The 13680-nt window shown below is 46.9% G+C and overlaps 1 protein-coding gene across 2 annotated transcripts; it reads right to left on the reverse strand.

The window, feature by feature from the left end:
• Positions 1-421: 421 nt before the first annotated feature.
• Positions 422-10002, reverse strand: NIPAL4 (NIPA like domain containing 4). 2 transcript variants are annotated; one of them, XM_032703155.1, is made up of 7 exons: positions 9870-10002; positions 7973-8221; positions 5860-5916; positions 4737-4827; positions 3453-3613; positions 2785-3368; positions 422-2334 (listed from the first exon to the last, which is right to left on the reverse strand). In XM_032703155.1, the coding sequence occupies exons 1-7, from the start codon at positions 9904-9906 to the stop codon at positions 2323-2325; spliced, it is 1191 nt and encodes a 396-aa protein (XP_032559046.1). In that variant the 5' UTR covers positions 9907-10002; the 3' UTR covers positions 422-2322. The 2 variants fall into 2 exon arrangements, with proteins under 2 accessions (XP_032559046.1, XP_032559045.1); XM_032703154.1 differs by lacking the exon at positions 422-2334 and having other exon boundaries at positions 2764-3368.
• Between the last annotated feature and the right edge of the window lie 3678 nt (positions 10003-13680).

Genomic DNA, 13680 nt, shown 5'->3' on the forward strand with positions numbered 1-13680 from the left:
CTCCTTTCTGAATCAGGGTCTAGCAAGTGAAAGATAAGTTTTCTGATCTTTATTATGTCTTTTTCTATAGTTGAGATATATTACATATAAAAATGTATATTCAAAGAACCCCCAAAATTTGTTGTTTCTTGGGGTGCAGCCAGTGTGGCTGTGGATGTCATGGCATGTTTTGGTGCTCACAGGTGGAGCAGGACTGTACATACACTGTAGTAGTAGATTCAATCACAAGAACTTGATCTTTTCTCTGAGCCCTCACTGAGGCCACAGCAGCACATTTCTGCTCCAACCCCTGATCTTCAGCAAATGGCCACTCAAAATCACTAAAATTATTTTCACTGCATCTCATGTGAGCATGGGATCAAGGTTTTAAAAAATGCCCCTGGACACACAGTGCTCAGAGAACAACTGGATGTGCCCAAACTCCAATGGAAAACTTTATTGCTGGAATATCATAAAAGTCTCCAGAAGGCAGTTTTAAGTAAGTCCTTATAAATTTTCAGATGTGTGCAAGCTGAGTGAATGAGGACAGGGAAACTGCAGGAGGATGGTAAAACCTGGTTTTTTTGAAAGATAATGTTACTTGGGAGAACGTATATTAAAATACATCTCACTTTTTCCTGTGTCCACCATATTAATGGTTTATTAATGGTTTACAATAATGCTCTCTATGCATCTATGCAAATACTTGAATGCAAGTCATTGTGCCTTTTGCCTGGTTTTAATAAATTTGTTGGTTGTCATTAACAAATGCTCCTTCCACTCTGTGCTATTTCATTACCTCGGTTCAAATCTTCATTTTCAATGTGGCATTTCTCCAGAGATGGCAGGATTGCTGGAGGAATGGCTTTTATGATATACAGTTCTAGGCAGTGAGTTGAGTCCCATTTACAGTCATTTTCTAAAATAAAATGCATAAAGCATTACACTGATTAGGATGCTGAAACCAAAGTTCGAGTGAGTGACCTGGATTATTGTCTGCCACCAAAGGAGGTCGCTGCTGTTTTACTCTGCTCCTGATGCTCTTTCTGTTGTCCCTCAGCCTGTTTATCCTTTAGGGCTACACCAGTAAGATGAGAGAAATCATTAAAAACTTTCAGATCCACCTGCAACTGTTATATTTTTTTAGAAAAAAAAAACCTTTATTTTCCTTTCCACATTCCAAAAAAATAGTACTGAAATGTTATTAAGAGATTGTATAGTCCTCTCTCCTGCAACCCCAAGTTGCATTTGCTCAGTGATGCTCAGACCCAGGTATAAGCAGGTGAGCATCTCAGGCAGTATCAGTGTGTGCTGTGGTCCAGGGATAACCCAGGCAGAGCTGCCTCTGGACTGGCTCAGGCTTTGCTGCTCCCTGATTGGGATTTGCTGTCAGCAAATGAACTCCAGTCTCCCCAGAAGACCCAGCAGTGAGATGGGAAAACCTTTCAACTGCAGTAATACCTTTCTTTTTCACTTTTCAGCTAAAAATGTTATTTCTCCCATCCCTTCATCCTGACCAATGATACAAATCCAAGGGTGTTTCCAAGATGAGCCATGAGCAAAAGGCCAGGTATACTATACTGGGAGAGATGGAGAGAAGTGAGTGGGACTGCTCTGGGATAAACTGCATCCCTGCAGCTCTGCAGAGCATCACCCTCTTATGCCTGTTCAGCTTTTAACACGCAGCTCATACCTCTTTCTAAACAGCAACAAAAAAGCTTCGGGGCTTAAATGGTAGCAGGACAGGGGCTGAAAGAGTTGGGGGGCTCACAAAGGTCAAGATATTTCCTAAGGAAAAAAATACTTAACATTTACAGCCACTTTGTCTTTCAGACTGAAAAGATTATCACAAGCAGTCTTGGGGACAGTGGCAGTGTTTCTCCTGACATGGAGTTTATCCTGACAGAGCTCCCCAGCCTGAGAAGAGGCTGCCCCTTGTTCAGGTGAGGTCTGGATCAGGCCCAGAAACTTCACCAACCACATCAACATGGCCTGGACATCGTGGCTGCTAAGGAAAAAAAAAACCCCAAACAACCAAAACTCCTATAAAAATAATTAACACTGTGCTGCAGGGAAACTCCTGGATCTCACAGAAAAACAAAAGTTGAAAAAGATTTCCCTGCTACAGTTCAAAAGCACTTCATGGTTTGGGTCCAGCCACTGAGCCTGAGCCAGTGCCTATTCCAAAAATTGCCAAGTTTTGCCCATATTCACCAATATTCTTGTCCCATTATTTGCAGAGCAAGTGACCAAATATGGATGAGCAGAGTCTGAATAGCAGGAGTGCACTGTTCAGTCCTCGTGTCTCATCTCCACTTGAGATACTGGTGTGTATTTTAGAGTTCATGCCAGTGCCTAGAAAGAAAAAAAAAAAAAAAAGGCAAAACCCACAAATCAATGACTCAATCAAGCTCTGGAAATAAAGACATCAGTGGCCACCCAGGGGAAGGAGTTCAAGAGTAAACATTAGCCCTGCCAAGAATAAGAGATGGGAAGGGGCCTCGGAGAGGAGCTTTGTCCCAGGACTATCATATTTCAAGAGGATTTTTGTTTTCAGTGGCTGCATGTATTAAGGCACAGCGAGGATTAAACATACCCCTTGCTGCCACACCGTGACTGAGATCACATCCAAAAACCTGGAGAAAGTTTTGGCTTGATTCTACCAAGCTTTGGATAAGACACTGATGGTTTTATTTTCTGCTTTTCCTTTTTTAAACTGCTCAGTGACAGCTGGAATATTGGTCAACCCATTGGCCCACCCTCCAGCCCCTCACACATAATGTGTTAGGTGTAGAGCATGAATACCTTGGGTTTATCCTCTGGGGCGATGCTGGAGTTGTCCACCTCTATCAGGATGTTCTTGTCATCTCTGGTGACCGGCACTTGCTCTTCATTCTGGAGGACTTGTGGTAGATTCCCTAAACTGACATCCAAATCTTTGAAGGCGTGGAGTAGAAACACCCCCAGAATGATGGTGAGGAAGCCACAAACTGTCCCGATGATGTCGATGACGGTCATGGCGACCCACTCCTTAAAGAGGATGATGGAAGTCGTGATGACGATGGTGGTGAACAGCACGTAGTAGATGGGAAACACCAAAGAGGTGTTGAAAATATCCAGGGACTTGTTGAGGTAGTTAATTTGTGTAGTGATGGCTGCCACCAGCGTGATGACCAGGATCCATGTCAGTGGGTGCTGCAGCACAGGCCGGCCAGCAAAGAAGCCCTTGATGGCAATTCCCAAGCCCTTGACTGAGGACACGGAGAAGGCACCAATAACGGAGCAGATGGTGAGGTAGACGAGGATGTTGCTCCGGCCATAACGGGGGGCCAGGTAGAAGATCAGGAGGAAGCAGAGTGCCAAGAGGATCGCAGCATAAGCGAGGAAACCTGGAAGAGGGAGAGGAGAATTCAAAACTGAGCAGCAAGAACAGGGAGCAGTAGGCACTGCCAAGCCCCAAGAGGAAAACATACCCGGCTCCTTCAGCTTGGAAGTCATTTCATCCAGAGTGGTGACCTCCTCGTCCTCTGGAGCATGTATCACCATCACAGTGCTGCCCACCAGGCTCAGCATGCAGCCCAGCTTTCCCAGCAGGTTGAGCCATTCTCCAAGCAAATATGAAGACAGGATGGCACTGCACGGGACAGAAAAATGTCAGATGGTGCTTTACAGTCCTTTAAAGAAGGAAGAGCAGCTAAAATAAAGTTAAGAATACTTTCATGTGATATAAGGACACAAATTTGGTGTAAATTGGTTGGATTCTGGTGTGTTAATACACAATCACATTGTATCTACTGAGCTGAACCTGCAGAGGTGCAAGTGTGATCTGTAGATCACAGCTCTTGAGTCAGCAAGGTGCAAAAATGCTGGATGCATTAACACATCCTCAGAAATATTGTCAGGGCCTACAGAATCACTCACGAGCTGCTGGGCATTTTGGAGCTTTTAGTGCTCAAGGAAGTTACTTCAAGGACCAGTGCAACACAGAAAAAAACCTGAACCTCACAACAAAAGTCACATTAATTCTAATTAAATCAGCAGAACTATTAAGCTTCAAAGAAACGTGGAAGGTGCTGGGGCTACAGATATATCTACAAAAATATCTAGTTGTTATCCATAAAAATTTGGGACAAGACACCAGGAGCAGTCCTAACTCTCAGTCTGCTTATGCATTTCACAGTAACAGTCTTTCTATAAAACCTTCAGTACTCAGAGTCATGTACTTTGGTAGGAATCTCCTTTCTAAAAATAAAGAAATAAAATAGGTTTCAGCCCTTTTGTCAACAGTCAGAAGTATAAAAACCCACAACATCAGAATGCCCTAAAAGCCTAGAAAATAAAAGGCAAATGAGAGGCAGTTTGAAAACAAGCCTGATATTTTTGACCCGCTTAGATTTTTAGTACTGTTGACTACAAGATCAAACCAAACCAACCAAACCAACCAAAACAACCTTGAATTGGATGAAGACCTGGAATAAGGAAGGAGGTAATATGATATTTGCAATAGTTTAATCTGCAGTGCATGTGGCTGCTATCCACATGTAGCATTTCCAGAAGGGCAGACTACTTAATTCAATGATTCCCAAATGATCCCCCCAAAGGACAACAATCATTAAAGTGTTTTTTTAGAAAACACTGAAACACTTTTTTCCTCTAGGCAGAATAAATCATATTAGCATCACTTCAAGTTCCTTCTATCTTTACAAGACAAACAGTCAAACAAAAAATGGCAAATTGCAAACTAAACACAAAATCACCTTATGAGCACGCTCAGAGCCCCCAGAGGAGTGACAATAGTTGCAGGAGCAAAGGCATAGGCAGCAAAGTTGGCAGCTTCCCCTCCACCCACTAAACAAACACAAGAAAAATAAATACCAGTGAGTTACAGTGTACATTTTATGTTTTCTCTTGTGGGCTTGCAAACCAGTAAGATATCAGTTGGAGAGTGGGTTTTATGCTGGGTGTTCCATGCTGCTGCTAAACAGAGGCAGAGAGTGGGTGAAAATCTCTCTATAACAAATGAACACAAGCAGAGAGGCACCCCTGGAGCCCTGCACCCACACAGGGGAGGGCTGGGGGTACCAGGGCTTGGCCATGTCAGGGGTGACCCATGAGAACTCACCGAACCCTCCCGCCCAGCCAGGCTGTGTCTGGGGGTTAATGAGGGAGAGGGGCAGCTGTGGGAGGCCCAGCGCTGGGAGGCTGCTCCTCACCCCCCCAGTGTGTCCTTGGGGCTGTGGTGCCCTCTCTGGCTGAGCTGTCCTTGTCCCCAAGCAGTGAGGGCTGTGTGCTCGCTCACAGGAGCTGCAAGGGCAGGGCGAGGTGGGGGCACCTTGAGCTGCTGCTGCTGCAGTGAGAGCCAGAGAAGAGGGCTCTGAAAAACCCTCCTGTGAAATCCACTGCTCTCTCTGCAACTTTGAGTCCAGTTTGAGGAGCTATTTAAGACTGCAGCACTAAAGAATGGTTTTAAGGCTTGCTCTAAGGGAAAGCAAGCCTTGTTCAAGAAAGGAGCTTCTACCAGCACCTCTGTTATCTCCCTGTGCCACAGCAGGAACCTTTCCTGGAGCCCCAGACACACACAGGAGCTGTTTGCCCTGTGCCTGGTACACAGGCAGACCTGCCAGCTGCCTTATTAAAACCTGGCTTTTCATGCTTTTGATCAGGTAAAACTGAGCTAGCAAGTCCTACCAGCTCTGCAGGGGGATGGAGAGAGAGATCCTGCACGGCTCACTGCCTCTCCTCTCCTTGAGGATCCTCTGCTGAGGATGGGGGAACTCAACAGAGAACAGGCTTTAAGCCACAAGACAGCTTGTTCCACACCTTATTCACAGGGACAGACCATGGAAAAGCTTCAAACCCAGGGAGAGAGCTTCTACTTACTGGTTATCAAGCCAGCCCACCAGAGCCAGTCCTTTAGGTAGCCATGGCCTCCATCTCCTGGGGAAGAAAAGCACATGGGTATGCAAGAATTAACAACCATGTTCATCAGAGCAAGAGATGAGAAATGTCCCTTTGGAGAGGGATAAATTGCAAGGTGAAGGCTCTCTGTGTCCTGTCCCAGAAGCTATCTGCTCCTTTTGTACACTGCTGTGTACAATGACTGTATTACAGGGCCTCAGCATGAACTGCCAGCAAACCTGATGTTAACTTTATGTGGAAGAGCCACGATGTGACTGAGCATTTCTGATGAAAAATAATTCCTGGCACTGAAACAACTGAATGAAAAGAAAAGGGATGTAAATAAGGAGGAATGGACATACTGTGTTGGGAACTAATCCAGCTCTGTCCTAACCCACAAGCTGTTAGACATAAGGAGCTTAAGCCTGCTGACATTGTGAACCCTGATTTTACTGGGCCAGACAGAGCCCATTTTTTGATAAATCTGACTCAACTGGAGCTGTCAGTAACAGCAGTGTTTGACCTGCCTTGGAGAAAAGTGATGTGCTCAGATGGAAGGGGTGACACCCTAGGTCTGAGAGATTAAAGGGCGAGATAGGACAAGGGGAAATGAACGGTTGAACAGGAAGACTTCAGGATACAGGGACAAATCTTTTGCTAGAATTTAGCCTCTTCTGGTTCCTCAAGAAGTTCACAAATGCTGAAGTTCAAATGTTATCCTTTGGTATTCCTTAGAAATTGCTGGTTTATTTTTTTGGGGATTTTTTTTTTTTTTGCTTGGTTGGGGTTTTTCTCAAGAACTCTTTTCAGCTGCAGTTTTCTGTCATTAATCTAATTCCTTGTTAAACATTCTGAAAAATAGGGAGGGGTTTGCTCTTGTTTCACTCACTTGGCTCTGTTGTGGGAAGAGTTCATGGAGGGAAGGAGGAGAGAGACATCTGCTACAGTTGAAGCAACTGATATTTCTTGTATAAATATAATGCCAAACCCATCTGTGTCCAGCAGCTGCGTGTGGCCAGACTAAGGGCAGAGGGTGGAGACTTGAGACTGGCCTGTGGCTCAGGTGCTGTTGGTAGCTTTGCTGTTTGACTCTGGACAGTCACTTTATCCTTCCATGCCTCTGTGTCCCCATATGGGGACGCAGTAAAATGGGGATGGTGATATTTACTCCCTCTGAAAAATTATTTAAGAATTGTTCCCAGGCCAGGCCTTGGAAGCGGTAGTATTTTAATTATCATTGCTTTGTTTTGTAGTTATGCAAGTAGGTCAGCTGCCAGGTAGGACTTACACTGCTGCTAGAACACGTTTGCAATGCTGATGGGACGTGTCCAATTCCACAGTGCAATTCTGCTGTAGGCAGTGCTCCTGCACCACTGCCCATCTATAAACACACGCTTCACCCTAAGAGTCTGGTGCCAGAGGAAAGTTATCTACAGGTTGTTGAGCAACATACCTCAGAAGGAACCCTTCTGAAACCACAAGCAGAGCTCACACACAGCACTGGTGTGCAGTCCTGCATTCATAAATGGCTTTTGCTAATTAAGGCACATGGGGCCACGTCCTTGTCTCAGTACACGTGCCTAGTGCATCAATAAGAGCAAGAGTGGGGTCACAGTGCTGTGCTGGTCTGTGTCATGGTGATGACTTGCAGTTTTGTGCAAAGGGGCCCCTTTCAAAGAGCTTTCAGCATTCTGCTTCCTCCTGGCCTCACTCCTTCCCATGCAAGAGCTGTGATGGACGTGTACAGTTCTTCTGGTGGGGGCACATCTCATCGCACAGGGCACTTCACCTGCTATTTGCTGTGCCAGGCAGGGGAATGCTGCTTTTAGCTAAGGTATTCCAGTGCAGGGCTCTGTAATTTAGCTCCTTTCAAAGCAGGGCTCTGTAAATTAGCTCCTCAGCTCCTACACAGCACTGCTGTCTCAGTCTCACACACAAAAATGCATCCACAAAAGGTCAAATTTACACTGCTGACAGAAGACTGACTGTACCCAGAGGTGTTCTCTTGTCTTATGAGTGCTGGAGTTTGGATGATGTATGTGGTTCTTGGAAGAGGTGGACCTTCTCCCTCCTGCCACCCCCCCAAAACCCTTACCTGCCCTGGTGCCTCCCTTCTCCACCAGCCGTAGCAGCCCCTTCTTCTTGAGGATGACACTGCTTCCAATGAGGAAGCTGGAGAAGACAGCCAAGCCCAGGCCAATGTAGAATCCATAACTGCTTTCCAGCTGAGTTATCCAGAAACTACCCGAAGTCCCGTTGTCCTGGACAGAGTCAGCTGGGTCGGCATCGCTGATCACTTGGCACACGACCCGGCGGGAAAGGCACGAAAGGGTGATCAGAGACCCTGTGAGACCACCGTGGAGATAAACCAGCAAATTACTGACATGACTATCAAGAGTGTCTCTATTGCCCTTGGACTCACTCAGATGTCCCCCTGAACAGCCACCCATGCTGTCACCCTAACAGCACATACCCATCAGCTCTCAAAAGCTCAGGACACCTCTTTACTCACATGTGGAAATGGCAAGGTGAGTGACAGATTTATGGCCTGCAGTTCAACCATCTCTTGGACACTGAACGTGTTGATCAGTCTACACACTGAACTGGAAGGCCACAAGGACCTCTCTAATAATGTAATTTGAACTTACAAATATATATGCTAGAGTATCTCCACCAAACTCAGATGTTATGGAGTTGAACTATGCATCAGCAACACTCAACCTTGTTGATTCAAAGGCCTTGGTGCAGTCCAGCCAACTAATCCCTACATCCGCAGCTTATAACTTCAGGTTTAATGTGGAGTGATGCCAGCACTTTGTAACTGTGCATCTGTTCCAGCTCTGTGTACTGAACTGTGTCATAAGACAACAACAGGTTTGTCTCAGACCAAAGTTTCATCTCTACATTGCCCCTGCTTTTTAATGGTTTTATTCTACCTATTTATAGAGTGCCTGAGTACTCCTAAAGCAAACATAGTCCTGCCAGTGTGGAGTGACTGAGAGCAGTCACGGTTTTCTGCTGTTAACACCAAGAGCACTACAGCTCTGTCTCTCTGGCCAAGGTGTGTTGCTGTGTGTGGGTGGGAAAATTGCTGAATTTCTTCCACCCCGCCACTCCTACCACACCCAGCACATCTTTTCTATTGCAATCTTCACTCTGAGTGTAGTAAAGACAGCGTGACTGTGACCGTGGGGAAAGGAGAAGCCAGGTGGAGTGTCACAAAAGTCCCTTTGTAGTAAAAGACTTCAATTTTCTGCCTGAACTCGTGTAGGAAATATGGAGCAAGTATCTGTGTGTATAGGCAGGAGTATGCAATGGCTAAACTGCTCCCAGCACTACCAGCAGCCTGGGCATGGGTCCCACGTTTTTCCTGAACCAGGAGACTGGCTTAGATCTTCTGCAGCTGCAAGCCCTGGTCCTAGCACACATAGCTGACGTTTTGGATCTGAACTGGAAATAAACTTTTTTCAAAAGGAAAAAATTCCAGTGATTTTCTAGATGAATTTCCAAAGGTTCTCTAATAGAAAAACATCTTTGATCGTGGAAATAACTTTCTTGGGAGATACGGGGGGAATTTGCCTCCCCATCTGGGTGAAAACCTCCACAACAGGCAGAAGTGTAAGGCAGTGGGATGGTGTGATCACCGACTGGATTAGTTAATCTTTAAAGGACTAAACCCCCAAGTCCCACACAAGTTCTCTGTGTGCTGTGAGGCTGGCAGAGCGCGGTGCTGGCTGCCAGCAGCGCAGGCTGCGTGGCTCAAGTTTTCCAATTCCTATACAGACCTCAAGAAACGCAAAAGAAACCCCAAATCCAGAAACAAACAAACAAACAAACAAACCAGAGCAGTGCCAGAGGACAGCCCCAAAGCCGGGGCGGGGGTGGTTGTTGGGGGGTAAAAGGCCAGGGGGTGCCGCAGGTTCAGCCCCTTCCCGGACCTCTCCCGCCGCTCCCCCCCGGGCCGGTCCCGCTCCCCCCGGGGCTGCACCCACCGTTGCTGCAGCTGCTGTTCCTCTCCAGCGGCTCCATCGCCTCCGTGCTCCGGGCGCTCAGCGCATCCCGAGGGCAGAGCCGGGCTGGGCAGGGCCGGGCCGCCCGCACACCTGTGCCCGCCCGGCTCCTCCTTCCTCCGGGAAGGGCCGGCCCCTCCATGGGCTCGGAGCAGCGACGGCAACACCCGGGCGAGCTTTGCAATGCCCGCCGGGGCCGCCTCGGCTCCCCGCAGCCCTTGTGCCCCGTCCCCATCCCCGTCCACGCCTGCCCGGGGGCGGCAGCCGGGGGGGTTCTGTTCCTTCCCACAGATCTGGGATGAGGCTCCTGCCAGGGTTTCTCCTCTGGAGTGTATTTTCCTTGTTGCAGCGGCAGGAGAAGGTGCCGTGGCAGCCCGAGCGTGGCTCGGAGGGGTGTGAGCCCAGGCGCAGATTTAGGGGACCCCGGTGTGCGCTGAGCGGGTCGTGCACGCTGCAAAGCCCGGGGGCTTCAAACGTGCGCAGGGTGTGGTGGAACAGAAACTAAGAGTAAACAAGAGAAATGTTAGTGGCAGTGTTAGGCTAATGGTTGGACTTGATGAGCTTAGAGGTGTTTTCCAGCCTAAAAGTTTTGGGCTCCACAATGTATGAAGGATGTAAAGCTGTTAGAGAGCATCCAAAGGAGAAGATGGTGGAGAGTCTCAAGGGGAAGTCGTATTGATCTTGGTTTTTTCAGCCTAGAGAAGAGGATACTCCATCAGCTCCCCCTCCCACGGCAGCCGAAGCCTCCCTTGCTGATGGTAGCCTGTGAACGTTTTGGAGTGTTGCACACCAGTGTGTCTTGCCTTCATCTTCACCCTTCTCTGCCGACCTCCCTTCCTGCGTTTGTGCTCGGTGGCCGTGTGTACACAGAAACCTACTGCTGATACAAAAGCCCTTTCGGTGCCATTAGCCAGGTTTTGCTGTAAGTCAGGAGAGATAAGGAAAACCAGTAGCAAAACAATAGCACCAGGCCCACATTTATAGGTAGGAATGGTCATATGGCATTATAAAGATGTAAGATTTGCAGGATCTGAAGATGTCTGAAAAATTGCTTTTCTTTTTTCCCCATAAACTAAATTACTTGTTAAGACAGAAATTGCCTTTAGACCATCAGGCTGCAGCATTGCTAACACCTCATGGCTCCTTCACTCAGCGCCTGATCCTATCTCCGAGCAACTCTTTTCTTCAGCGAATGTAATGCTCAAGTGCTTTGTGAGTCATTTGATTTTAATCAGGTCCGTTCATCCATCACAGTCCTGCGGGTCACTGGCTGGGAGAGACTGTGCCAGCCAAATCCCATGTCCTCCCCTTTATCACAGGGCACTTGATAATCAATCCTAATCATTTGGCAGCAGGTTTTGAAGTAGGAAATGAAATGTGCTAATTTTTCACTGTTCTAGGAGCAACTTCTGCTGCTGTTATATATTAGGCAGGCAAAAGGGGCAAGACCCTGGGTGAGACAAAGATGGCAGGATTTGACCTCTATTTAGTAAATTTACTCACTGATATTAATTAAGGCTATTCATGCAATGTGTGAATATGAAGTTGGTTGCAAAAACCAATGGTGGAGTGGGACAAGTATTTGCTGTGTTTGCAGTGCTGACTGCCTGCACTAGCTGGGGAATTTGTATCCCCTGTCCCTTCACAGGCTGCCCCACCTGTTTGCTCTGGTGCTCTGTGGGGCTCTCCCCTTTGCTGGACCTTTTCCAACGCCCTGAGGTCTTGCTTGTAGCTGGGGAGTCCTAATTGTGATGTGGTTATTGGCAGTTAAACTCTGTCCAAAATAAATTCCAAGCTTTTGCGGGTGTGTGTTGTTATCTGTGCAGAGCAGTGCTGCCCACTGTGCACAAAGAGGGGTGAGGGAGGGAGCTAATTTTTATGGAAGAGATCTGGGATTAAAATAATCCTTTTGGTCATGGTGCAGCCTCATACATTACTGCCACAGCATGGTGCAGTTAAAAGCAATAGGCACTTAGGGCCACAGCTTTACCTTTCCCAAAGATATTTGACGCTGTGGACTGACTTTTGCCAGATTTGACAAGGGGTGAGACCTCCAAAAGAAGCCATTCTAAATTCTGGGAAGAGAGACATGACAGGGAAGAGGTCCCCAAAGGAGCAGACACTGCAGTGTAAGCTCACTCTATCAGATACCAGGGAAGGAGTGTGCCCAGTTGTCACCACTGTGGGAGAAACTTCAGTCAGATCCTGTAATCAACCACAGACACAAGTGTGTCACATATTTCTTTCTCTTTGGTGCAGGGGCTGTGGGGTGCAGTGCATAAAATCACAGAGTCACAGGAGTTGCATTTGATGGAATTAGCAAGGCTGTGTATGGCAATATGGGAGTTTAAAGCCAGGTAGGATTGGCATAGAATTGCCTTCTACACTCAGTCAAGGGCAAGTTGAGACTGATAACAATAAAGCAGGGATGCAGCCAATGCCTCTTTTATTGCTTCATATCCTCATTTTAATGGGAAGGCTATAATTAAGGGAATTCAGCTCCAAGCTATGACCTCAGTGCTTGATACTCACATCAGATGCTGCCTTAAAAATAACTCACCAGAAATCAGGGAGTCTTCCATAGCAGCTCATCTTCTAACAATGCAGTTCCTCCTGAAATACTGGTTTCCAGGCCAAAAAACTTGATTGGAATCCAGGGGGCAGAGCAAGACAGCTTTGCATGCAAATAACCTCTTTAGCAACATCAAAAGGCTTTTCTTTGCTCTGCTCTTGTCTTCTCATCTCTCCTGTTCTGGAAAAATGATGGAAAAATACTGGGTATCAACTGTTCTGTATTAAAAATAATGGTGGAAGTATTGTGCTAACAGGTGATGGAAACTTTTGCCCTTGGATGTCTGCTAGGCATGGTTCCTGTGGAAACTTTCTGAACAGGATTGCAGCATTCTGCTCTGGCTTTGTATAGTTTTAGGGCTCCGAGGAGCCATTTGCTGCTTCAAAGAGAGGGTAAATCCTTTTTCTGTCAATGACCTGATAGTGTAAGGGTTAAAGGAATTGCCTGCTGTTGGATGACTGCAGCACTACTTGAAAGGATGCTCGAGGCTTGAAAGACTGAACTTAGTTGAGCAGACAGCTTTAATTCAGCCTGTTTTAAGGTAACTGTGTCTGCAGTGGCTGAGGCTGACATTTGGTGCTACAAAGGTTTAGACACCACCAACAGGGAGAGTTCCCAAGCCAGTCACACCCACGGTGGGTTCCCACCCTTGTGGAGCTGCCTTCCCCACGCCAGTGCACGTACCTGTGGGTCTGTGCTGAGGGGCTGCTGAGTGATCCAGGGTCATGAGGCCACAAAACACACCCCAGCTCCTTTCTCCCAGGGTTGCTAAATATTTTATCCAGATCAGTTCAGCGATCCAGGTCACTGTGGCCCCATAAAGCATGTATGTTGTCAGAACAGGAGTGGTGGGTTGGTGATGGATGGGAGCTGGTGCTCAGCGGGCATCGCAGCAGCAGTGGGTGCCAGAGGTGAAGTGACATAAGTGACATGCAATCAGCAGATCGTTTGTTTGCAGACCTCTTATCTGCCAGGCATTTGCATCAGAACTCTAAATCAAGCAAAACTAGATATGAAAGGCACTCCTGGCTTGCAGAAGGGGTCACAGAAAGGGTAATTTTGTTAAGCTTTTGAAAGAATAAAACAATCATTAATGTACTGTTCTTCAAATGGGTGAAGTGCCTTTAATTTGAAGATGAAACGTATTTAGGAACACTAGGAAGAAGATGTGGGCCTATATCTTTGATACTGGTCCCTTAGGGTTAGTTGTTCAAAATTCAG

This window comes from Chiroxiphia lanceolata, chromosome 15 (assembly GCF_009829145.1).
Source record: "Chiroxiphia lanceolata isolate bChiLan1 chromosome 15, bChiLan1.pri, whole genome shotgun sequence".
NCBI classification, from domain to species: Eukaryota; Metazoa; Chordata; class Aves; order Passeriformes; family Pipridae; genus Chiroxiphia; species Chiroxiphia lanceolata.